The sequence below is a fragment of the Papaver somniferum genome, chromosome 2 (genome assembly GCF_003573695.1).
Source record: "Papaver somniferum cultivar HN1 chromosome 2, ASM357369v1, whole genome shotgun sequence".
In the NCBI taxonomy this organism is placed as follows: domain Eukaryota; kingdom Viridiplantae; phylum Streptophyta; class Magnoliopsida; order Ranunculales; family Papaveraceae; genus Papaver; species Papaver somniferum.
In genome coordinates, this window is record NC_039359.1 from 182,632,565 (window position 1) to 182,659,833 (window position 27,269).

General features: G+C 36.5%; 2 protein-coding genes across 2 annotated transcripts; one reads left to right on the forward strand and one right to left on the reverse strand.

The window, feature by feature from the left end:
• Window positions 1–9,852: 9,852 nt before the first annotated feature.
• Window positions 9,853–12,315, forward strand: LOC113349955 (pentatricopeptide repeat-containing protein At4g21065-like). Its single transcript, XM_026594003.1, has one exon. The coding sequence runs from the start codon at window positions 9,870–9,872 to the stop codon at window positions 12,288–12,290; it is 2,421 nt and encodes an 806-aa protein (XP_026449788.1). The 5' UTR covers window positions 9,853–9,869; the 3' UTR covers window positions 12,291–12,315.
• LOC113349956 lies at window positions 12,288–15,143 on the reverse strand. Its single transcript, XM_026594005.1, has 5 exons — window positions 14,900–15,143; window positions 13,546–13,841; window positions 13,360–13,449; window positions 12,879–13,243; window positions 12,288–12,755 (listed from the first exon to the last, which is right to left on the reverse strand). Exons 1-5 carry the CDS (start codon window positions 15,078–15,080, stop codon window positions 12,491–12,493), a joined length of 1,197 nt encoding a protein of 398 aa, XP_026449790.1. The 5' UTR covers window positions 15,081–15,143; the 3' UTR covers window positions 12,288–12,490.
• Between the last annotated feature and the right edge of the window lie 12,126 nt (window positions 15,144–27,269).

The window sequence follows — 27,269 nt, forward strand, 5'->3', positions numbered from 1 at the left end:
GTATAAAGAGAGATAGAGAGCGAGCTTTACCTCTTTTGTTATCATTATGGCCAATCAATACAGACGAAAGATACACTAATTAACAACGAGTGACAAAAAAACACCAAATCACTATGAAGAAGAGTTTTACGTGATATCTACATCTCTCATAATAGTCCGTATAACCAAAATCTAAAAACCCTAAAAGGTATTGTATAGTGTATATACAAAAATAGACGTTCATTGTTCTTGTTGATCAAGTTGAGAGTTGAAGAAGAGGAATTAATCTTTCCATTCATAGTCTTACAAGTTACAAGTCTCCTGGCTTCCTTTAACAAATTTGCATTCTCTCTCTTTTTTTTATTTGTTTTTGAATCCTTTGTTCAAACATCAAGCCACTATTATTATATTGCTAAAGAGAATTGGGATCTTAGAGATGATAAGACTTAATCCCTCATCTCTAGCATCGTTTACAAGCTCTTATGATTTAACTATGGAAGAGGTAACTATGGTTTAACCTATGATTTGTTGATGTCACGTCTTGGGAATCTAATGGTTATGTAGCTACTGGTTCAAAAGATGCTCTCGCGCTGCGGGAGTAAATTTTTTTCCCAAAAGATTTCAGGTGTAACCCTTTTTCTAAGACATCTTCACGTCGGGTTTCATTGTACCATGTTCTGACTATGACCAAATCTTTGGCGGAATCAAATGATGCCAAGCTTGTATGTAGAGGTATGAAATGAGTAATTAATATATATATGAAGTAGTAGTAAATATAATGATCAAGTTTTGGTAAACTCGGTTATGGGTATAAGGTCTCTTTGTATAGAGAAAGACCCCAACGACTATTTTTTTCGAGAAAAATAGTATAATTGATTACAACCGGTACTCGTAAAAGTCCATAAAAACTGATTTTGCACTGATGCCAAAAGGAATCGGTATATGTCATTGTCCACTATGACCGATTATGGATTTGAAAATCAACAACAAATTTTGAAGTTTCCACCAACCATAATCGGTTCATATTATCGCATACGTAAACTGATTGTGTGTAAAAAAAAGATTCAGGAAAATGACTTCTCTAAATATAAAATCGAGCACTAATCCTTTCTTAGTCTGGCTGAAGACTTTAAACTTAGCACTTCTTGGGAGGTAATCCAACATTCATGCGACACGGTAATATCTTTCCTTATCTCTTTTGCTTCAAATGGTAACAGTTTCTCCTTGTTCATGCTTTTAATTTCATCTTTAGAACATTGAGGACAATGCTATATTTAAGTTTGGGGGTATGGGAGAAACTTTTTAGTTGCAGTATGAATAAATAAACTCCACAGCTTAGAAATTTATGCATATTGAGGATTGCACTAACTAATCTAAGTGGATGGAAGCATTTTGATCGTAGGAGTTGAGGAACCAGTCTGATTAGATGGAAACATCTAGAAGAGTCTATTCATAAAAGCACACGCTCAGGTGTTAGAAATAACATGATAGTTTCACCATATCTCGTTGAGTCCTTTTCACTTCTATTTTTATTTTATTTTGTTTTTAAACCATGTTTCTCTAAGTGATAGGTGGGGCCCACGATTCAAGTTGTTACCAATGCTAGGGTGAATTAGAGTGATTGAGTTACAAAGAAAAAAAAAAGACCAGACCAATTAGACCTAAAAGATCAAAAAAAAAAAAAAAAATGAATGAAAAAAAAAAAAAAGAAAAAAAAGTTCAGTGAATAAAGTCGACCACTGGTTCCCTTGTATATGCCAGTTGTGTTGAACTAGAATTAGGATTATCGATCACTGGTTCCCTTGTATATGCCAGTTGTGTTGATATTAGTCAGACCAGTATCTCAATCCATTAGGATAGGTTCATTTTGGCGGAGGCCTTCAGACAGATATGGGAAACGACGTTCACTTAGTAAACATCAAAACCATCTATGTTTTTCTATTTCCATCTTCTTGATCTATCCATGTGATTAGTTTTGACTCCGGATATTGATGTCCATAGTGCGACTATCTGAGTAGAGCTTTGTCACTTTATATGAATTTTAGTATGCTTGAGTGCAAACTCGTGTACAACAATTGGAATTTCACATCAGGGTACTTCTTCCTGTAGTCAATAAGTATGCCAACCAAGAAGATTCTTTAGTGCCTTCCAAGGTTCTTCCTAAATAGCTAGGGTCTGGAGTGTAAAGGTTTTGTGGGTATATCTCTTGTAAGCCCTCCGGAGACAACACTCCGCCACTAGGGACACTTAGGGGTTTAAAGGCTTATTGCATACGCTAAATGCAATCGACGATGCCTGCGTCAGTGAGTTAGGATTTTATTTTATTTAATTTACTCGAGGACTAGCAAATAATAAGTTTGGGGGTATTTGATAGGCACATTTTTGTCTTATATAACCTCAATTGTATATATTATTAGTGCTCGATTTTATATTTATTATGGTTTTTTATGTCCCTGTAGGTATTTTTGGAGAAATAAGCTTTTGCGGCGAAATTGGCTAAATAAGTGGTTTTTGCGCTCATGGGAGAAAATTACTATACGGACTCTCACTTTGGATAAGGGGTAACCTAATTACTAAGGGATGACCCATTTCCAGGCAGCTGTTAAAGGGATACCAGCACAGGATAGGGGGAGGTCATCTTCTTTGTTTAAATTCAGAAAAAGGCGGGAAGAAATAACCAGCGAAGAACCAAACTTTCGATTGGATTTCGAAGATTTTTTAGTGAGATTCAATCACTGAAATTTGCTGGGATGGACGTAATTCAACTAAAAAGGCCTGGTATGTGCGCTGGAATCAATCGAATTGGTCTGGATAAGCCGGAAAAAGAAAACAGAGTTTGAGTTTTGCACGGGTCTCTGTATGACTTATTTTTGGAATTCTAGGAAGACTAAAGGCAAGAAACTCTTCCCAAAGATACATATCTATCTAAGGAAGAGTTTGAGATAAGTTGGAAAGCTCAGAAACGCGTGAAACAATTTTGGGAAGAGATTATTGTCGTAACTGCCAAGAAAAGAAAAGAAGAGATTTCGAGAAGTTTTGGGGAGAATAAGTCGCTCTGTTGGTTATATATAAGTTGCTGAGAGTTCGTAGAAGGGAGTCGAGACTTTGGGGGACCGATCTGAGGGCTTGGTGAAGCTGCAGAGGTGAAAATCAAGAGTTGCAGAGAAGACGTTTCTGCTGCTGAAGAACAACGTCGTAGAACACTTCGCAACTTAGCAAGAAACCGTTACCTAATCTTTCAAATCCAATACCTTTGTAACAGCTTTGCAACAACTATTCCTGTTAGAATTTATTTGTAAGGGCAGCTTCCGTAACCGTGGATTCTGTAACAATTATATCTGTTACAGATTCACTTCATCAATAAAAACACCTATTTGAGCCATGATTAAATATTTTGAGCGTGTTTTTGACAAGAGGAGCTAAACCCCAACAGTGGGATGATGGAGGAAGCTCTATTTCACAATCACTTGGTAACTATAATTGATTCTTTATGACTTTTGCACTTGTTTTAATCGATTTATGATTTTTCTTGATTAATTGTGATTTTGTTTGATGTCGCATGTTGGGTTTTAGGAACTTTTGATGCGTCATGCTTGTGATTTACATCTAATGCTTTATAAAATCTACTTTTGGCAAAGAAAAGAGTCAACAAAAGAGCTAGAATTGTTATGAGTCATCATATGAACCAATTGAATGTGATTAGTGGTGAAATCCTAAGTCTCAGTACCTCTCGATATTCGTGAAAACCTTGTAAATATATTTTTAGTATTTTTATTCTTAGTTCTTAAATCAAACCTTTACACAATCCGAGTTGAACGAATTACTACCACTTTCAAAACTACATCAATTTTTGGCGCTGCTGACGCGGATTTGTATTAGGTTTTAGGTTTTAGGTTTTAGGTTTATTTTATTTCTTTTAGAATTTTTGTTCTCTTTTACGCCTTTGGTATTTTTCGATTCTTTTCAGATTGGAGCGAAGCTACAAGGAAAGAAAAAAGTACTATAAAAGGAAAGCAATGCCAAAGAAGGAAAGAAGAGAGGAATCCGAAAGGAGTGAAGAAGAATATTTTGTATATAGTTATTTTGTTTTATTTTTAGAAACTGTAAATAGGGTTTTAGTTTTTATTTTTGGACACTTTTTGGACTTTATTTTTGGACTGGACATTATTTTTTAAAACCCTACGGAAGGGTTAAGATTAAATATAAAATGTTTGCAGGGAAGGACGATAGTTACGATACTGTCTCGGCCCCTCGGGTTCGTACACTGACATCGGAGTCGGTGGCCTGAGTCGACTTCAACGGTTCATCGCCCGTCTGGTACCGGAGGTAAGACTTTATCCAACCACGAATCCCCTGTCAGTGGGTTTTATTTTGTGTGACAACTCACACCCCTGCAATATAATGTCGAACTGGTATTACAAGAGCCAATACAACGAATACCCGACTGAGTTTCAAAATGGACGTTACTACTTTGACCATAATGTGAATAGTGGTTGGGAACATCAGCCTTTTCAAGGTTATGGCTCATACCTTGATGAGCCCAATTACTATCCACACACGCACCGGTCATACGAGCAAAATTCTTATATTTCTCCTTTAGAAGAGTCCCTCAGGAAATTAGAGGAGTCGACACGTAAGTTAGCTGAGATGAATAACTTAGTTTATGACGAAAGAGAACTTTCTATAGAGGAATCCTTCAAGTTGATAGCTGAGACGAACGAAAGAATTGCTCGAAATAATCTTAATTTCCAATGCAGTGATTCCAATAGTACCCTTGAAAATGAGGATAGTTATTTGCATAATCAAGATGACGAGGATAAAATTGGTAACACTACTTGTTTAGATGAGGTTCAACCATTTTCATGTTATTATGATGATTATGATGTAGATAGTGTTGATGAAGAATTTGAAATATGTAGGCATAGTGATCAGGAATTTGTTACTCCAGATGAACTTTATGATGATAGGGTTATTTATGGTTCAGATCCCGATAATTTTAATGATTATTCACCTATTCAAAAGGACGAGGATTTGATTAGAGATACCACTTATTTAGATGATGTAGTATTTCCTTTTGATTACGAAGTCGATAATGGCTTAGAGGAACGAGTTTATTCTGAGAATACCGTTTTAGAGTCTAGCAATTTAGAAACAATGGTCTTAGACGAAGAAAATGAACTCGTACAGATATTAAATATGAGTGAGGATGCGTCACTTGAGTATAACCTAGAAGAAGCAATTGACTATTTTCAGGATTCCAACGATCTAGAAATTAAGGAAATTGTAGCTAGTCTATCTAGAGATACCCAAAACTCTAAGTTTGGGGGTGATTATCATTCTCCATGTGCCTTAACTCTTAGAAAAGTCCCTCACTTCGGACTTGACATATGTGCCTCAACCATTTTGCAAGATTATCTTCATACACGTTTTCCGGAACCTAGTGATGTCCATAAGGAAGTTCAGTTGTTAGAAACCCATCCTATAGTTGATGAGGTTAGACCAGGCTATGATACCAAGATCGACTTTGTTTTCCCACCAAATATTTTTCAACCAATTGTGGGAACGTATAAATTTCATATGTGTCAATTATTTAGTTTTGAGACTAAACCTAATTACTTTAAGAGATTAGGGTCGATACACTTGCTTAAGATTGACCACCAGTTTCATCGTGGTCGATTGTGTGAGTCAAAACTGATTGACTTTAAGGATCCTCAATTATTCAGGTTATTATTATGTGATTTTAAATTTTTACTTGAGTTTCTTCAGACTCTAATACCTGAACCGGATCTTAGCTTTGAGGAATTCCAACCCATGAAAATATTTTATTTGGACTCAGTTATAGAACCTGAACCTGAACCACAGCTAGATGTAGTTGTCTTAAACAGGAAACTAGACAAGGGTGTGCTTTATTTTTTTATTTTCTTGACAGGTTGCAGATTCCTTTTATTTGTGATAGCTCTATTTGGTTTTGATGACCCACAGAAATTTCGGCTATTACTTTATGATTCTATGAGGTGACTAATCCTTTCTTAGTCTGGCTGAAGACTTTAAACTTAGCACTTCTTGGGAGGTAACCCAACATTCATGCGACACGGTAATATCTTTCCTTATCTCTTTTGCTTCAAATGGTAACAGTTTCTCCTTGTTCATGCTTTTAATTTCATCTTTATAACATTGAGGACAATGTTAGATTTAAGTTTGGGGGTATGGGAGAAACTTTTTAGTTGCAGTATGAATAAATAAACTCCACAGCTTAGAAATTTATGCCTATTGAGGATTGCACTAACTAATCTAAGTGGATGGAAGCATTTTGATCGTAGGAGTTGAGGAACCAATCTGATTAGATGGAAACATCTAGAAGAGTCTATTCATAAAAGCACATGCTCAGGTGTTAGAAATAACATGATAGTTTCACCATATCTCGTTGAGTCCTTTTCACTTCTATTTTTATTTTATTTTGTTTTTAAACCATGTTTCTCTAAGTGATAGGTGGGGCCCACGATTCAAGTTGTTACCAATGCTAGGGTGAATTAGAGTGATTGAGTTACAAAGAAAAAAAAAAGACCAGACCAATTAGACCTAACGGATCAAAAAAAAAAAATAAAAAAAAATGAATGAAACGAAAAAAAAAAGAAAAAAAAATTCAGTGAATAAAGTCGACCACTGGTTCCCTTGTATATGCCAGTTGTGTTGAACTAGAATTAGGATTATCGATCACTGGTTCCCTTGTATATGCCAGTTGTGTTGATATTAGTCAGACCAGTATCTCAATCCATTAGGATAGGTTCATTTTGGCGGAGGCCTTCAGACAGATATGGGAAACGACGTTCACTTAGTAAACATCAAAACCATCTATGTTTTTCTATTTCCATCTTCTTGATCTATCCATGTGATTAGTTTTGACTCCGGATATTGATGTCCATAGTGCGACTATCTGAGTAGAGCTTTGTCACTTTATATGAATTTTAGTATGCTTGAGTGCAAACTCGTGTACAACAATTGGAATTTCACATCAGGGTACTTCTTCCTGTAGTCAATAAGTATGCCAACCAAGAAGATTCTTTAGTGCCTTCCAAGGTTCTTCCTAAATAGCTAGGGTCTGGAGTGTAAAGGTTTTGTGGGTATATCTCTTGTAAGCCCTCCGGAGACAACACTCCGCCACTAGGGACACTTAGGGGTTTAAAGGCTTATTGCATACACTAAATGCAATCGACGATGCCTGCGTCAGTGAGTTAGGATTTTATTTTATTTAATTTACTCGAGGACTAGCAAATAATAAGTTTGGGGGTATTTGATAGGAACATTTTTGTCTTATATAATCTCAATTGTATATATTATTAGTGCTCGATTTTATATTTATTATGGTTTTTTATGTCCCTGTAGGTATTTTTGGAGAAATAAGGTTTTGCAGCGAAATTGGCTAAATAAGTGGTTTTTGCGCTCGTGGGAGAAAATTACTATACGGACTCTCACTTTGGATAAGGGGTAACCTAATTACTAAGGGATGACCCATTTCCAGGCAGCTGTTAAAGGGATACCAGCACAGGATAGGGGGAGGTCATCTTCTTCGTTTAAATTCAGAAAAAGGCGGGAAGAAATAACCAGCGAAGAACCAAACTTTCGATTGGATTTCGAAGATTTTTTAGTGAGATTCAATCACTGAAATTTGCTGGGATGGACGTAATTCAACTAAAAAGGCCTGGTATGTGCGCTGGAATCAATCGAATTGGTCTGGATAAGCCGGAAAAAGGAAACAGAGTTTGAGTTTTGCACGGGTCTCTGTATGACTTATTTTTGGAATTCTAGGAAGACTAAAGGCAAGAAACTCTTCCCAAAGATACATATCTTTCTAAGGAAGAGTTTGAGATAAGTTGGAAAGCTCAGAAACGCGTAAAACAATTTTGGGAAGAGATTATTGTCGTAACTGCCAAGAAAAGAAAAGAAGAGATTTCGAGAAGTTTTGGGGAGATTAAATCGCTCTGTTGGCTATATATAAGTTGCTGAGAGTTCGTAGAAGGGAGTCGAGACTTTGGGGGACCGATCTGAGGGCTTGGTGAAGCTGCAGAGGTGAAAATCAAGAGTTGTAGAGAAGACGTTTCTTCTGCTGAAGAACAACGTCGTAGAACACTTCGCAACTTAGCAAGAAACCGTTACCTAATCTTTCAAATCCAATACCTTTGTAACAGCTTTGCAACAACTATTCCTGTTAGAATTTATTTGTAAGGGCAGCTTCCGTAACCGTGGATTCTGTAACAATTATATCTGTTACAGATTCACTTCTTCAATAAAAACACCTATTTGAGCCATGATTAAATATTTTGAGCGTGTTTTTGACAAGAGGAGCTAAACCCCAACACTGGGATGATGGAGGAAGCTCTATTTCACAATCACTTGGTAACTATAATTGATTCTTTATGACTTTTGCACTTGTTTTAATCGATTTATGATTTTTCTTGATTAGTTGTGATTTTGTTTGATGTCGGATGTTGGGTTTTAGGAACTTTTGATGCGTCATGCTTGTGATTTACATCTAATGCTTTATAAAATCTACTTTTGGCAAAGAAAAGAGTCAACAAAAGAGCTAGAATTGTTATGAGTCATCATATGAACCAATTGAATGTGATTAGTGGTGAAATCCTAAGTCTCAGTACCTCTCGATATTCGTGACAACCTTGTGAATATATTTTTAGTATTTTTATTCTTAGTTCTTAAATCAAACCTTTACACAATCAGAGTTGAACGAACTTTACTACCACTTTCAAAACTACATCACATTGGCAGCGACAACAACAACAAAATTGACAACAGTGGATTCAGCCATTTCTGCGCACAGAGTATTCACATCTCCGTCTTGTTCCCTCAGAGCTGCAATTTTATCCCTCATTCTTCTGGCAAATCTAATGATCTCTTCCAATGAAAGTTGGTCAGCAAGTGCCAATTTATGTTCCAACTTGGTCTCCCTACCATAGACGAACTTGTACATGCTCCTATTTATAACCTCTGGTTGTCTGGCACCATCTTCTTGTTCCATGACCCAATTAAAAAAAGTGCAAGTGAGTCAAGACCATATCTAAAAAAAAAATCGGTTTATAAGACAACTGCGAAATCTCTGATGCTACACAATCAGTATATAAACACAACATATGTAACACAATTTTGGGTATAAAACTATACAGAGAAATCAAACCAAAAAAATCGGTATATGAGGAACATCTGATGAACCAATTTTTGTGACCTAATACATAACTTAAAAAATACCAGGAATCGGCTTATGTTAATGCATTTATAAATAGATTCCTATTATGTCTTTTTATATTCTGATCCTACCCATAATTGGTAGATGTTAATTACTCTATAAGCCTATTCTGGTGCATGTTCTTCATGGAGGGGGAGAAAATAGCAGAATCGGTATATATGATGCTTCAACATAAATCGATTCTGGATAGGGTCAGGGATTTTGATTTGTAGAAAAATCGATTTTAGATACTTAAACCAATGAATAATGAGTTTATGAGAATGTGTTTGTTGAGAATTTACCTTACAGATAGGTGGTTGTTGATAAAAGATTACAAATTTTTATTGATTAGGTTATAAGATTTGTAAAGATTAGAAGAAAAAAAAATTGAAAGTTTTTAGGGTTTTCTTTTTTCCCCGTGAAAATAGAAAGATTTCTATTTATATGAATTGGGTGTACATTGGTCTATTCAGCCATTTTAGACCCCCCATAATCATTTGAATAAATTGGGAGAAGAAATTTTTAGGCCCAAAACTAGCCAGGCTAGATACTAGGGTGAACAAATTTGGAATATGGATAATATTAGATTTCGGTACAAGATTTAAAGATAATTTTTCTCTTTTTGTTTTCCCACTAAACTTCCATCTCTTTTCAGATGTTCAGTACCATGGACTTATTAATGGGAGCAAATAAATCCTATTTCACTTCTTCACTTATTCCGTTCACAGTTCATAAGCTCCAAAACACTAAAATCAAGTTCAATAATCAACACGAACAGATTTCTTCTTCTTTTTCACCACAAGATAAACACATAATCAACTTAGATGAAACCAAACAAATTCATGCCCACATGATTAAAACTCAATATAATCATAACCATGCGATATCTTTTGAATTCTTCCAGCGGCATTCTAGCCCTGCATCATTGTTCAATTTTATCATAACCTCCTACGTAAGGAACAACAGCCCTATACAAGCATTAAGAATCTATGCTTACATGAGAGAAACAGACTCTGAGATTGATACTTTCACCATTCCGTCAATTCTCAAAGCTTGTAGTCAGCTGTCGTGGAGTCTTAAACAAGGCCAAGAGATTCATGGGTTTGTTCTGAAAGTTGGTTTAGATTGGGATGTCTTCGTACTCAACGCGTTGATTCAGATGTACACAGAGTGTTACAATGTAGAATCTGCTTGCAGTATGTTTAATAGAATGCTTGAAAGAGAAAGAGATGTTGTTACCTGGAGTACAATGATTAGAGGTTACACTAGGAGTAAATCTTATGGCAAAGCGTTGGATCTTATAAGTGAAATGCAGTTCCTGCAGGTAAAGCCAAGTGCAGTTGCTATGTTAAATATGGTGAATCTCTTTGCTGACCTTGGAAGTCCTAAAATGGCTAGACTTATTCATGCTTATGTGGTAAAGAACAGTGACATTAGATCTGTGGGTGTTCCAATTAATACTGCTTTGCTAGATATGTATGCTAAATGCGGAAACATAGCTCTAGCTCGAAGGCTTTTCAATAGACTTAACCAGAAAACGGTTGTATCTTGGTCTGCCATGATTGCCGGTTATATCAGATGCAATAAATTGGAAGACGGGGTTGAACTTTTTACAAAAATGCAGGATGAGAACATTCTTCCAAATGAGATTACGCTGCTGAGTATAATTCTAGAATGTGGTTTTGTAGGAGCACTTAAATTAGGGAAGCAAGTTCACGCTTACATGATCAGGAATGGATTTAAGGTATCATTCACCTTGGCCACATCTTTAGTAGATATGTATGGAAAATGTGGTGATATAAAGACTGCAAGAAAAATATTTGACAGAACAAGCAAGAGTGAGAGAGATGTTGCAGTGTGGACTGCCATAATTTCAGGATATGCAGCGTTAAATTTTCTTGATCAGGCTTTTGAACTCTTGCGCCATATGAGAAATGCAGGTATATACCCTAATGAAATAACCATGGTGAATCTCCTTTCACTATGTGCAGAAACAAGAGCTCTTCATCTTGGGAAGTCAATCCATGCATACATAGATAAGCAAGGGATATTATCTGATGTCATATTAACAACCACTTTGGTCGATATGTACGCAAAATGTGGGGATATAGATAGCGCTTGCAGGGTCTTCAGTGAAGCTTCAACTAGGGATATATGCATGTGGAATGCCATGATAGGCGGATTAGCAATGCATGGTCTTGGTGTGGAAGCAATGGATCTCTTCTCTCAGTTGCAAAGAACGGGTATGAAACCTAATGATATTACATTTATTGGAGCCCTGCATGCTTGCAGTCATGCTGGGTTGCTATCTGAGGGACAAAGGCTTTTTGATAGAATGGTGGATGAATTTGGTATCAACCCTAAGGTTGAACATTATGGTTGTATGGTGGATCTTCTAGGCAGAGCTGGAAAACTCGATCAGGCACTTGAAATGATTAACAGAATGCCCATTGATCCCAACACTGTAGTGTGGGGGAGCCTGCTTGCTGCCTGTAAACAGCATAAAAATCTTCAGCTGGGGGAAATAGCAGCTAAACGGCTTCTTGAAATGGATCCAAATAACTGTGGCTATAATGTACTCATGTCAAATATCTATGCAGCAGCAAATAGATGGAATGATGTTGCTGGGGTGAGAAAAACCATGAAAGCTACCGGAATTAAGAAGGCACCAGGGTTTAGCTCAATGGAAGTGAATGGTTATATTCATGAGTTCATAATGGGAGACCAGTCTCACCCACAAATTAAAGAAATACTTGAGAAATTAGTCGAGATGGGCAAGAAACTGAAATTAGCTGGTCACGTACCAAACACATCAGCTGTATTGTTAAATGTAGATGAGGAAGAGAAAGAAACATCACTTACTTATCATAGCGAGAAATTGGCAATGGCTTTTGGCCTCATTAGCACGGCTTCAAACACTCCAATTCGCATAGTAAAGAATCTACGTGTTTGTGATGATTGTCATTCTGCAACAAAGCTTCTATCCAAGATTTACAGAAGAATGATAATTGTCAGAGACCGTAATCGCTTCCACCACTTCAGTGAAGGATCTTGTTCTTGTGGAGATTATTGGTAGCGCACGGATATACAAATTATATAAATGTAGAATTAATCAAATTAAAAACTGATACACACATTCGTTCATCGGGAGAAGATTGTTGTAATTGACAACTAAGTGGCTGGATTATAAAAATATCATTTTCCACCCGTATTAGTGAGAACATCTTACAATCTAACATCAACTTCTTGATACAGAAGAGAAGGAAAAGCAGGTAATTATCCTAGCCACTGTTGTGCTCGACGAGAACCATTTCCTTCAAGTGCACGTCGAATACTAATCTTCTCGTTGGCATATTTCTCTTGTAGGGATTCAAATGCATTCATGTCAAGTTTCCCAGTTACTGACTTCCCTTGTTTCCGACGATTCTGTTGTTCCCGGATAGAAGTCCAAAGCTTCTCTATTGCATCCCTTTGTCGAGATGTGAACCTCTCTTTATTTTCGAAGGCATGCTTCACCAAGATATCTATTACAGTTTGGCACCTGAATAGGAAGAAATTGAATAAAACGTAAACAAGAAGCAACTGAAACACTACTGCTGGAATGCTAAAAGAATAACATAAAGACAAAAAAGGGATATGTTCAATGAGAATGATTAACTCTAACCATGGGAGTTTGTAACGGTGTGCAGCAATTTCTAAACAGAGAATCAAAGCTTCTCTCTGTGACTTGAGAAATCTCTTGGAATCTTCTTCTGCCTTCGTAATAAGAGTTGCTGCGTCTTTCTTTATATTTGCTCTTTTATCCGTCTTTGATGTACCTGTAAGTAGTGCGTCCAACCCAAACGGATCAAATTCTACTCTTTCACTTGATTCAAAAGTAGCAGGGAGCATGCTCTCCTGGTCTTGAGAATCCACATTCTTTATTTCTTTTTCTTCTTCCAGGGCCCCGGCCTCCTCCACATCCTCATCCTTGGTAGCAACAGGAAGACCGGATATGGCTTCTTTTACCCGTCCAGCGGCTTTAGAGAACTAAAAATGCCAATTAGACAAAAGAAAAATTAGAAAGCGATTCAAGAGTGCGAAAAAGAAGATTAGCTTCTTTACATTACACAAGGTCAAAACAAATTGAAGTTGAGTTCTAGTACCACAAAACTGTCATCAGTACTAAGATCATTCCCCAACACTGCCCTCACGGCCCATGCAGTTACCTGATTTCTCTGATTCTTATTTAGGCACTGAAAATAAAAAATAGAGCAGATACTGTAAAACGAATTGAAGTATGTTTATGTGTGCATATATTTATATTATACACAGTAGATATACCAACATACATCAATAACATCCTGAGCTGCTGACAACAAGGCATGATAATCTGCTCTGAGAGAAGGATTTGTACAATCAGTGGTAGAAGACATTGCAGCTTCTAGTATGGCAATGAAGTGATCACTAGTTACTGCACTGATACTGCCAGCCTGTATCAATTGGATAGCAAGTTTAGATGCCTTGCTGAACTTAGACGGATTTGTTATGTGCAACTTGATCTTCTGCATTGCTTCTATAACTTGTTTTTCAGAGGCATCAACTATTGTTTTAAAAGTCAGTCGTTTCTTAGATCCAGCCGGTTCTACTGTAACGTCAAAACAATAACATATATTTATCATTATTCAGCACTTCAGCGATGAATGATAGAACATAATCCACAAAGACTAGGGCTTAAAACAATCGTCCCACTTGAAGCGAGTAAGACACAAAGATAATCAAGTTAATTATCACTGAATGACAACAAATTTCAAAGAAGGGGTTCTGATAATCAACTCTCAATGTCATGCAAATTAATGCTACACCGGTAACCAAGGAAGAACAAAATTTGAAGCATACAAATTGATTTGTTAATTTGTTTTTAACGGAACTGGAATGATGATTCACTAACAAGCTATCTATTTCGAAAGTCCTATCCATTCACAGTTTTATTATAACCTTAGTGATGTCTACATATATTTAGTTTTGAATAAGATATTACTTTAACCCCTAGATTTTCCAGTTTAACTGTATTGCAAGCTAAAATTTGAAAAATGATACTATAACAATATTGTACTGAACTTCACAAGAAACCCTACATCCCACATAAACTAATAATTTGGAATTTAACCAAAAACAACAACAAAAAATCAGACCCAGCCAGTTCTGTTGTAAGGTCAAAAACAATATAGTACAAGTATTAATTTGTCACCACTTCAGCAGTGAGGCACAGTCCAAAAGAATGAAGATCCATCAGAACTATGCAAGCCACCACAGTAATCAATAATGTGTCATGGAATGGCATTGCTCCCCTGGTATCCCAGGGAAAAACAACAATCTAAACCTAACACCTAATTTTATCATAGCATGATCTTGTTTTAATTTTTCTGATATGATTTTTACAAAATATATGCACATAATTGGAACCATAATACCCTCTGTCCCTCACAAGTTATCAACAATTTCATAATTCTCTTTCATTCACAAATTCAGCTGAACTCCCTTCCACTACAGTCGTACATTTGCAAATTTACAATGGAAACCCTAAATTCCAAATAAACTAAAGAAATTGGAACTTAAGAAAGCAAAAAATCAACCTATTACCTGTAAAAATAAAATAAAATCATACTTTAACATTTGAAACCCTAATAAATTAGAATTTGATACCTTCAGTTTGTGGTTCGGAGGGTTTGCTTCTTTTAAGAGCACTTTTGAGAATGGGAACTGGATGTGCTGGGGTAATCTGAGTAGTACTTTTTGTAGGTTGATCTGTCCCTGAAGGTGGTGGTGCTGGTGGTGGAGGACGTGAAGAAGGAGGAGGCAACCCTAGAAAAAGATTGTCTTCCATTAGCCTTATGACAACACTTTATTACAACACTAGAAAAAACAAAGCTCCACGACTTATATCTATTACTTACTACTCCTTCCGTCCTTATTATATAAGCGGAATTTTGAAAATTTGTAGTGTCGGATAGGCGGATTTTCAATTCCAAAATGAGTTTTTCCATACATTATCCTTATTTATTATAAGTAGTTATCACCATAATTAAGTTAATGTTTCAAATGTTGGAAATTGTACAAAGGGCAAATCAGGAAAGAGGATGGATATGTATGAAATCAAAGTTTTTTCTTATTCTAAGAGAAACCCACTTCTCCGCCTATATATTAGGGACGGAGGGAGTATTTTAAAGAGAACACCCCTTAGAGCAAGGGTTATGGAATGAGTGTTTTTAACACTCATTCACTACCAAAACCAGTGAGAGTCTAACTGAAAGAGTGTGTTTGTGACCGTGGGAGAGCAAAAATATAGACTAGGAGGATGAAGTTCAGCCTCCTATGTATTTTTTTTTTATAAAACTCCTATGGGATCCATGTAAAAGAGTTTAAAAAAATAAAAATAAACTAAAAATTCTCTCCAAACGGCCAAATTCAGCCGCTCAATGTGTGTTTTTACCAAACGGCTAAAAATCAGCCGCTTAGTCTCCCCTTTAGCTCACTCTTTCGTTTCAATGAGTGTACGAGTGATTATTGATGAACGAGTGAGTACTGTCACTCCATAGTAGCACCTAATTTGAGCAAATCTAGTGAAACTCTTTAATATTGAATGAGAGCACTCACTCCATAGCCCTTGCTCTTAGGCATTGTAGATGAACAGAGTTTTGAAGCTGTAAATTTCATTTGGACAATTTTACCCTTATGTTATTCCCTTACAATTGATGAGAAATAAATAACGCAAGGGTATAATAGTCAAACATGTAGCATTACTATTTGTGTATACTGCCCACTCTTTTATCAACGTGATGGACCCAGATTAAGCTTCCACGCGCGTACACACGTGCCAGACACTAGTACTGAGAAAAGAGAAAAAAGAAAGCTCCCCAATTTTAATTTCCTGGCGAGATTGGGGTATACTTAATTTTAAAGGGACTCTTTTGAAGGATTTTAAGGGGAGTCCTAATGGGTAAGTTACAAAAATACCCTTACCCTTTATAAACCTATTACTCTAAATCAGTTTTAATCTTTTCATTTCATCTTCCTTCTTCTCTTATTCTTCTCCTCCACAACCATACCGGCTCCATCACCACCACCACCATCAAAACTCGTCGATTAATTCATCGAAATCGTCGATTCGAAAACTACGATTAATCTTTAATAATGGATTTGCCAAGACGTAAGGGTACTCGTATGAAAGAAGCTAATCGAAAACCTAATGAGTACAACCCTGGAATTGCAAGTTTGGTTGCTAAGAAAGTGAAGAAAAAAAAAACGGTTGAAGAAGAAGAAATTGAACCCGTTCAAGAGAAGAAATGGTGCGATTAAGAAATTAAGGGCATACTTAAACTCACTCTAGTACTTTAATTTCATGTTTGCATGTCAAATTAGGTCAGAAAAATAGAAATTGTGAATTGGCAGTTGCGACGCCGACAAGGTATTATGTTATCGAACTTGCCGACTTTTCATATTTAGAGTTTGGCCGGCAGGCTCTTAGGTTGAAGATCTTGTCGGCTGTTGAATACCTATAACTGGTACTTGCAGGGTCGGCAAGTTATTCAACCCAGGACCCTGCCGGCGGCAGTTTTTTTATTTAGCCGAATTGGTTATAAATTTTTACCCTGTCGGCTGTATATCAATTTTTTTTATCTCCTAATGCCTTGAATTATGAAAGTCGGAATGGTATTTGGATAATACCATGCCGGTTGTTTGTTAGCCGACAATGTATGGGTAAAGGAGCTTGCCGACTGGTTTGGTTAAAAATCCTTGTATCTACTGTGTTCAAATTTTTATAAGCCGACAGGTTATTTGAATAATACCATGCCGGTTACAGTTTAGCCGGCATGAATGTTTTAGTCGACTCTTCCAACTGTTGTGTAGCCAGCAAGGTTGTATTTGTCGACCCTGCCGACCTATAAAAAATTTTCTTAATCATTCTTGTTCAGGTTGCAAAAGGCAAAGAATGAAGCTATGAAAGCTCTTAGTCATCCTTCAAGACCTCCTCGTGTTGGTGAGAAACTCTTGACTTCAACACATCGAAGGGCATGCGTTGTGTCGAGAATGCTCAAGATCCGTGTACCGAATGATTCTGAACCACCCTCGGAACCCAGTGATTCAAACGAGACTCTAGATGAAGACCAATCAATTCCATCTGGTAGAAGAGGTGATGATGATGTTGATGAAAGCACTCCGTATGCTGGAGGAGGTAAAAATAATGATGATGATGGTGATCAAGACATGCCTAATGTTGGAGGAAGTGATGAAGATGATGATGATGATGATGGTAATGGAGATAAAGATAAGGATATCGAAGAAAATATTGTTGAAGAGGCAGGGAAAGAAGAAGAAGAAGAAGGCGATGAAGAACAAAGTCAAGCTAATGTTCAACAATTCGAAGCTTCAACTTCAACTGAAACCGGAAAGAAGAAGAGGGTGATCACTAAACCAGCCAATTCCCACATGCCTCCCCCTCACTTGATGGTTACACTGGAAAACGGTGAGGCTCCAAGGGGGACCCCAAGATATGGTGGAGATGTTATTTTTGGATACAAAGACTCATGGGCATGTACGATCCATAATACTATCATAAGTAATCTCAATCCGTCTTTGTTTTTTATTCAAGTGTGTATCTATCTTAAATTTGCGTCAAGTTTTTGTATTTCTTTTCATTTTGTTTTGTTGGTATTTAGGATCACAAACATGTCATCCGTCTCATGAGGCGCCAAGCTTCATATTCAGTGACTAAGACTTGGGATCTTGAGGATGAATGTGAGGAGGTGAAAGTGATTGTCAATAACTCCGGATTGTGGCATGCGGTGGAGAGTTCGAATATTGAGCATGATAGAGTTACCGTATATGCATTATGTGCATGCCGACCACAGGTCAGCCGGCAGTGTTATAAATTCTTAGCATGCCGACTACAGGTCAGCAGACAGTGTTAAAAAATATGTGCATGCCGATCATATGATAGCCGGCATTGTAGGAAATACTTACACGCCGACTGTAATATTGCTGGACCAAAATAGTCGGCGTAATCTTCATTCAAAGACCATTCCGGCCTAAAAAGGGTCGGCATTTTCTTCATCCACGGACCATGCCGGTTTTATTTGGTCGGCATCATATTAAAACGCCTACCATGCCGGTGAAGCATAGCCGACACCTTATTCAAACGTCGACCTTGCCGACCTTTCACATTTTCAAAACCAAATTTTTTGATCGAAATCGAACTCATAAGACGGGTAAAGGTTTAATATACTGAATTCATAATTTCAAAATTTTAATCTAAACTCAATTAGTTAACCTAATCAGAATTTGCCCTTGTTTAGTGTTAATTAAACAAGGGCATATTAGCCATTTAGAAAATATTTGGTTAAGGAGCTTTTTATTTTACTTCAAAATGACCTTATTTCGTCTCATTTGATATACCCCAATTAATGTGGATATACCGCAATATAGCCAGGTTTATTTTCCCTTGTATTTTTATTTTTATATTAAGACAATCATAACAAAAAAAAAAACAAAAAACAAGAAGATAGAAAAAAACTAGGATTTGAATATTGGTGTGTAACATACTTTGCGAGATTATGCACCAAAGAATTAGCATCTCGTTTAATAAAACAAAATTTGATGCACTGGTTTGCTGTGAGAGCGCAACGATATCTTCAGAATAATATAACCTTTTTGATCCCGTATTGCCATTGGGTTTAAGGTATGTTCGGGCGAGGTTTTAATCCGCCCTGGTGGTGAGCATGCCACCTAAAACGACCGTGAGTGCTGCGGCCATCATAACCCGCCGGCGTGGCCTGACCGCCTCAACGTCCTTGGTGGGACCAAGGAGAACACTCTTCGGCTCAACCTGTCTCGACGCCGATTGATTAGTTCGGCTTTCCCGTCTCGTTACTCCGCATATCATGAGATCCGTCTATTATCAGCAATAATCCGTCTCGTTTTTAAGACCAATTGCAATTGTTAGGTCTATTCCACTTCCCCGATGACGCCCCTACCAAATACATCCCGCCTAACCGATGATGTCCGATCCGGAATAACGGGCCCGGGCATGGCCAGCGGGCGGCTGTTCGATGGGACCGGTCATCAACCGTTGTCGGCTAGTCGTTTTCATTATAGGGGCAAGCTGATCCGCCAACAAGAGATTGAATGCCCTTGCTTGCAAAATCTATCCCCATACTTCAATCAATCGTCCAACCCTTCAAGGAATAGCCGGAACTTTTTGGTCTAGTATCTTGATCACTTGCTGGCAGTCCTCCTCCCATACTGCATCCTCTTTGCTAGTTTTAGAGCTAGCAGAACACCATACACTTCCGCCAGTAGAGGGTCACTTTGGTAGATAATCATCGAGGCATCTGCTCGGAATTCGATGTCAGCATTAATAACCACAACAACAGCCGTAGACTTGTGGCCTTTGACTGCACCATCGAAGTTGAGCTTTATAATACCAGTTGGGGGCGGTAACCAATAAGCATCAGGACCATCATTAGCAGTAGCAGGTACCATATCACTTTTTTAGCATTGTTGTTTTGGATAAAAAATACTAACTGAATAACCTATTGGACTCGAGAAGAATAGACTATATGTGTAAAGTTTTATTCTCAAAAACCTTCGGATTTCTTGCTTCCAAATTTGCCATAACAAGTTAGTTCCCTTACAAAATATCTCAAATTTGTCCCGCATACCAAGCCATCTGTTCAGTTCGTATTCCCAAAGGGAAAGCAAACAAGATAGCTCTTGCTCGTGGACAGTGGAGGAGAAGGTGCTCTAAAGACGCGTCTTGGTCCACACATAAGCAACAGTAGGATCAACATGTCGAATGAATTTGTTGATGGTTTTTCTAAAACCAACCCCATTATGTAAAATGCGCCAGATGGAAACTTGAACTCTTGGAGCTATGCATTTGACATTCCATAGTTTCTTCCAAAGGAACGCGTCATTATTAGAACTAGAGCATTGTCCCTGCTCATCTATGAGAAGCTTCTGAAAAGACTTTGTTGTGAAAACACCGGTAGGAGTTGGCTTCCATATAAACCTGTCTCTATCCGCATTACCTATAATATGCATAGCTGAAATAACATTAATGGTAGTAGCACAAAACAAAGATGATATAAGTTCTGTACTCCAACTCACTAAGCCACTTCCACTGATTTTCATTAATTCATTCACCGTATGGATGTTGTGCTGATCCACGTTGTCAAGTTCAGCTCTAAATGAATATAATGTTGGGATCCAAGGATCACGCCAAATGTTAATCTCTGTCCCATCCCCCTCTAACCATAGACAGCCTGTGTTAAGCTCATTTCTCACAGATAAGATAGCCTGCCATGTACTAGAGTCTCCTTGAGATTTGTTGACGTCCCGTAAGTTTCCATTGCGCATGTACTTGGCGTTTAATAGCAGCACCCAAGGAGTATCCAGTTCAGTATGTAATCTCCATCCCAGTTTAGCCACCATTGCTTTGTTTATTTGTTCAAGAAATCTCAGCTCAATACCTCTGTCTTGTTTAAACAAGAATCCTATTAATTTAATTTTAAGGGCTGCGAGAATTTTGAAGAGGCTGCGTTTTTGTATTATTCTGGTAGTGCAATAAGAGGTGTGCTGGTTAGCGCAATATCACTAAATCACCCTTTATTTTTTAAATTAGATTACCGCATGCGGCAGGGGTGATCGAATATTTAATCGAATTCAATCCGAATTAAATTATTTTTAACTAAAATGTTCTACTTTACGACGGAGAACAAATTAGGAAACGTACATATCCATTACTAATTGTTTCAATTTTATATTGCAGTTTTTTTTTTACGCCGCATTGTTTCAATTTTGTTTTGATTTGAAGCATGAAGGTGAAATTGAGGGAATTCATTCGATTTGATGGAGGTTATACATAATTGGAGATTCCAAATCTTTGATTATCAAATCAATTTTATGAAATGATGATCAGATCGAATGAAATTGAATAAAACTATTATAAATTCGAATAGATCACGGTTTTTGAAAAACTTTTAGGTCGAAATAATTGACGACCAATTCTAGTTTTAATGGAGTTGATGGTGTTTATCAATAGTCGTGAGATATACCTCTTTAATTATCAAATCAATTTTAAAAAATAACGATAAATTCAATTCAATTCAATTCAATCGATTAAAAAAATGTTGGCCCATTTACATTTTAACTTCCAAGTGGGCATATATAAGGACTCCCTTCGGTCAATCAATTACTCCATTATCTAACTCTCTAATTATCAAATCAATTTTAAAAAATAACGATCAATTCAATTCAATTCAATTAAATCGATTAAAAAAATGTTGGCCCATTTACATTTTAACTTCCAAGTGGGCATATATAAGGACTTCCTTCGGTCAACCAATTACTCCATTATCTAATGGCCAATAAAGAACAGGATAAAAAAAGTTTGTCTACCATTGGAATAGTTAAAAGATATTGGGCCTTGACGTTGTATCTTACGTGATCTTATTTAAGATTTTATCCAGGAAAAACTAATTTTTTTTCAATATTCAAATTTAATTTACTTTTGGTTTACGGGTATTGTTTACTAATACGAAGCGGGACACGGGAGATGAATCAAAACCTAGCCGATTGTGGATGGTAATGTTCATACGAAAGATCTTACAAAATTGGCTAGGATTTTTTTCTAATCTGCCGAATCTCTTTCTGTATTTCAAAAATATGAAAATCGGCTAGGTCGGTATATCATTTTCTAGCCGATTTTTATTGTGTTTTTCGTATATAAAGAAAACGACCCACAACTATATAGGTTTATAATCAAAACCAAATTGATTATATGGATTCGGTTGGAATATTTACTCAACCTGACGGATTTTTGAGCTACAATATTTTACATATTTTCATGATTTTAAAGCAACAAATAACATTTGAGATCATTTTAGACGAGTGCATGAGTATTTGCAACCGTTTGATTCTTTATATGCTTCATTAACTCAACTAAATACAATCAACACATAATTAAGTGAGAGAATTTTAGCCATCATATAAAATATATGGATAAAGGGTTCTTAAACAAGGTTCATAGTACTGTAAGGCCAAAAGTTGAACAAGCATAAATCCCTACCCAGTTCCCACTTTGACGAGAGCTAGTTTGGCGTGCAACACCCACTAAATAACAAATTAGGGATATTTGTACCTAACGAGTGAGAACTCATTGTCTAGTATAATGGAGTTGACTATCACTTTAGGCGAGAGCTCGGTTCATACTAGTGGTAATGTTAATATAACTTTCACAACATTTGAAGATACGTCAACTCGTTCAGAAGCGTACCTTCATAATTTTCTGAATGTAGTTCTCTGATTGGAATCAATATGTTCACTTAATAAACTTAGTTCTGATCTTGAATCGGTGATCTTATCAAACGGATTAGGATTTCCTGATTATATTTCTAAGTTGGTTAAAGAATAATAACTTGCAGAGAATTAGAAGAGACAAAAACAAAATGAAAAGTCTAAATTCTATAATGAATGATCTTGTTTACATTATGAGCCTTTCTGGTTATATATACTGTTAGAGCACTGTTCGGTCAAACTCGCAAGCATTGTTATCTCAAGCTTGTTTGTCAAGTTAAGTTGATCAAAACTATATACTTGATTTCTAGTCTACTTATAGCTACGTCTCGGATTAGGATAGAATGTGTAGTTGAGCTTTAGACTTCACGAAATTCACCAATTGAAGACGAAGATCTACTGAGGAGCTTGGAGGAACTTCATCAACAAAAGGTATGTGGAGACTAAAACTTATATATCACTCAGAAGTCTATTCTATTTTATCTTCTAATGATACTAAGTCATATAGCTATATAGACTTTTACATTATACACATTTGATATTTCGAGCCGAGTTTATCTCGTTTATCTATTTCTCGAAATATGTGTTGGAAGCTTTTTTCTATAGTTATGTTCATCATATTCTTGAAAAGTTTAGTTGGAAACATTCTATTTGTTGGAAACTAAATATTAAGTCAAAAGATGATCATGTGAAAATTACCTTGAACATCTTATATGATTTGTGTGAGACAGTCATTTGATGTTAGCTCGGGAAGTTTGTATTGATCATTCGATCACTTGAAAAGTACTTGAAGCTTATGGTACGTGTGAGACTACCATTGTCGTCTTCCAAGGATGTTTCAATGATTGAAATAATATTTTAGAACAATTACCCATGTCTGGATACAAGATGGTATGCATACCTAGTATGTGAACTGTATTGTGATGATTCAGGTCCGGAACTCTTGTTTGCACCTAGTATGAGAACGGTTTTACCTGAGTTGGGTCCGGAACAGTTGTTCACGAATCGGGTTTGCGAACGGCTTGACTAGGCCAAGGTCCGGAGCTGCTATTTGCGTACCTGGTTTGCGAACATAGTGGTGAAGTTCTAAAATCAGTAATGTATGATTTTCATACTCATGAACTAAAAAATTTATGATTTAAGGAATACAATCATTGCAAATCGTGGCTTAATGTTCATGAATTGATTCTTGTATAAGTACTTTGTACGATTAAGAATCAAACCGATTTCGATTCAATTTTTTCATATATATTTCTATGAGATAGTGAACAATTGAATAACTCTATTTGAAACATTATATTTATTTGATTATCTTTCATGATTGATTGATCTTCATATTTGGTCTAGAAGTATTAGATGAATACGGCTAAGACAAAACTGTTCATATGGCTAACTTCAGTTAACCGTTATTGAGCCAAATCAATATACATGTTTAGGTAAGGTAACCCATATCTAAATATAAGTATATTTCATTTGTGCGTAACAATCTAAGACCATCTAATGATGGAGATTGATTGCTTAATTTCTAAGCAGACTTAGCTTGAATCTTAAATCAGGTTTTCATATAACAGTGAATATTGGATGCTTTGTTACTAAGCTATCTTAGCTTTGATTGTAAGCAACCCTGATATAAAAGACTATATAAGGGACAACTATAGTAGCTGGAAAACCTAATTTCGGCACTTTCTTGTGTCCTAGTTGCAAACTGGAGTCGATTCTCCTTTAACCTAGGTTTTTCCAAAACCATTATAGGTTAACGACTTGAAGACTTCATTTGGGATTCGTGAAGCCAGATCCAACTATTTTCTTTGTAGTTGCGTATTCTGATCTTACTTGTTCTATCGTATTGAGTTTTATCTTCTCTAAGATTTATTCGAGATTTATTTCTGATAGGTAAGATATAAAAAGTAATCACAATAGTTCTTCGTCTCAGACTCTTGTGATTACACAATAACTTTTCATATTAATCAGTTGGGTTATTGTGAGGTGACTAATATTTATAGGATTCTCTTCGGGAGTATAAGACTGGATTATTAGTTGGTTCATGTTCACCTTGATTTTATTAAAAGCACTAAAAAAAACGAGTAAAGAATATACATATTTGTGGGAGACAAATTTGTTTATAAGTCTTCTACTTTGGGTTGTAGGAACTCTTAGTTGTGGGTGAGATCATCTAAGGGAATCATGTTTGTTGAATCCGGCGTGGTTCTAGAGGCGTAAAAAAGGAGACTGTACCTTAATCGGGGTGAAACTTGGTTAGGGCTCAACTATATTCCAGTCCTAAGTTAACTTGTATTAGGATAAAGTCTGTAGCGGCTTAATACAGTGTGGTGTTCAAATATGGACTAGGTCCTGGGGTTTTTCTTCATTTGTGTTTTCCTCATTAACAAATTTTATGGTGTCTGTGTTATTTCTGTTTCGCATTATATTTTTATGTAATTGAAATATCGCAGGTTGTGCATAGTTTAATTGGTTGATAAATCCTACCTTGATTGTTGGATATAACTTGATTGACACTTGGGAATTGGTCTTTGGTACCGTCCAAGTTATTTCTCATATTAATCAGGCTCGCGGATTTCTATTTGTTTGATCTGTTGATTGCATTGAGAAAGAGATATAAACTCTTTGATATAGTTCTTGATTGAGTCTCTCTTTTAAGTTGGTGCTCTCGGAATTAAATTGGAGGTTAGTCCATACAGATTGCCGAACGAATTATTGGGTGTGGTTATTATACCCCCATTTTTTCAATTGGTACCAAAGCAGGCAAACACGCTAAGAACTCATAAGTCTGTGTTTGTAGCATTTTGAATCTATGGACAGAAGTGTTATCTATAAACGTACCGCCAATCTTCGATGGCTCGAATTACTTATGGTGCAAAATTTTTATGCGTTACTTTCTTCAAGCGCGTGATTTTCAATCATGGGTTCGTGTTGTTAATGGCTATGATCCTCCATTAGTTGCAGTACACGGTGTAACTGTTGCAAAGGATATTGATGAGTATGATCCTGTCGACATTCTCGCTGCAAAGCAAAATTCCGACGGACTAAATGTTTCCATCCATGCCATTACCCCAGATCTTCAGCACCATGTGACTACGTGTACTCGGTTTAAAGATGCTTGGGATATCTTAGAAACTGTATTTGAAGGGAATACCTGAAAAGGCGGGGTTATAACAACCACACCCAATAATTCGTTTGGCAATCTATATAGACTAAACTCTAACTTAATTCATAGAGCACCAACTTACAAGCGAGACTTAATCAAGAATTAAATCAAAGAGTTTATATCTCTTTCTCAATATAATCATCAAATCAAACAGAGAGAAATCTGCGAGCCTGATTGATATGATAAATAACTTGGACGGTACCAAAGACCAATTCTCAAGTGTCAATCAAGTTCTATCCAACAAACAAGGTCGGATTTATCAACTAATTGAAATACGCACAACCTGTGATATTTCAATTACATAAAAATATAATGGGGAAAATAAATAACACAGACACCAGAAATTTTGTTAACGAGGAAACCGCAAATGCAGAAAACAATTGTTGAACTAGTCCATATTTGAAAATCACAATGTATTAAGCCGCTACAGACTCTATCCTGCTACAAGTTAACTTCGAACTGGAATGTAGTTGAGCCCTAACAAAGTCTCACACCGATTAAGGTATAGTCGCGTTCCTGACGTCTCTAGAACCACGCCGGATTTTGCGCACTTGATTCCCTTAGCTGATCTCACCCACAACTAAGAGTTTCTACGACCCAAAGTCGAAGACTTATAAACAAATTTTTTTCCCTCAGATTTGTCTATTCTTTATTCGTTTTTTTTCCTTCTTTTAATAAGATCAAGGTGAACAGGAAACAACTAATAATACGGTCTTATACTCCCGAAGAGCAGCTTTGAAATATTAGTCACCTTACAATAACACAGCTGATTAACAGGAAAAGTTATTGCAGAATCACAAGAATCTGAGACGAAGAACTATTGTGATTACTTTTTATATCTTACCTATCGGAGATAAATCTCGAGTAAATCTTAGAGAAGATACACCTCAATATGATAGAACAAGTAAGATCATTATACGCAACTACAAGGAAAATAGTTGGATATGGATTCACGAATCCCAATGAAGTCTTTAAGTCGTTAACCTATAATGGTTTTGGAAAGTCTAGGTTAAAGGAGAATCGACTCACGTACACAACTAGGAACACACAAAAATGTGGGGATTAGGTTTTTCCCATTGCTAGAATTCTCCCTTATATAGTCTTTCAAATCAGGGTTGCTTTCAATCAAAGCTAAGATAGCTTGATAATAAAGCATTCAATATTTATCTTTAGATTAAAACCTGATTTAAGATTCAAGCTATTTGCTTAAAAATAAAGCAATCAATCTCCACCGTTAGATGTTCTTACCTTGTTACACACAAATGAAATATACCTTCATTTAGATATGGGTTACCATACCTAAACGTGTATCTTGAGTTGGCTCAATAATAGTTAACCTAAGTTAGCCATATGAACACTTTTGTCTTAGCCGTATTCATCTAACACTTCTAGATCAAGTATGAAGATCTGTTAGAGCATTGCTCGGTCGAACTCGCATGCGTTACTATCTCAAGCATGTTTGTCAATATTAGTGATCAAAACTACATGTCTTGATTTCTAGTTTACTTATGACTAAGTCTCGGTCTAGGTTAGTTAAGTGTAGTTGAGCTCCAG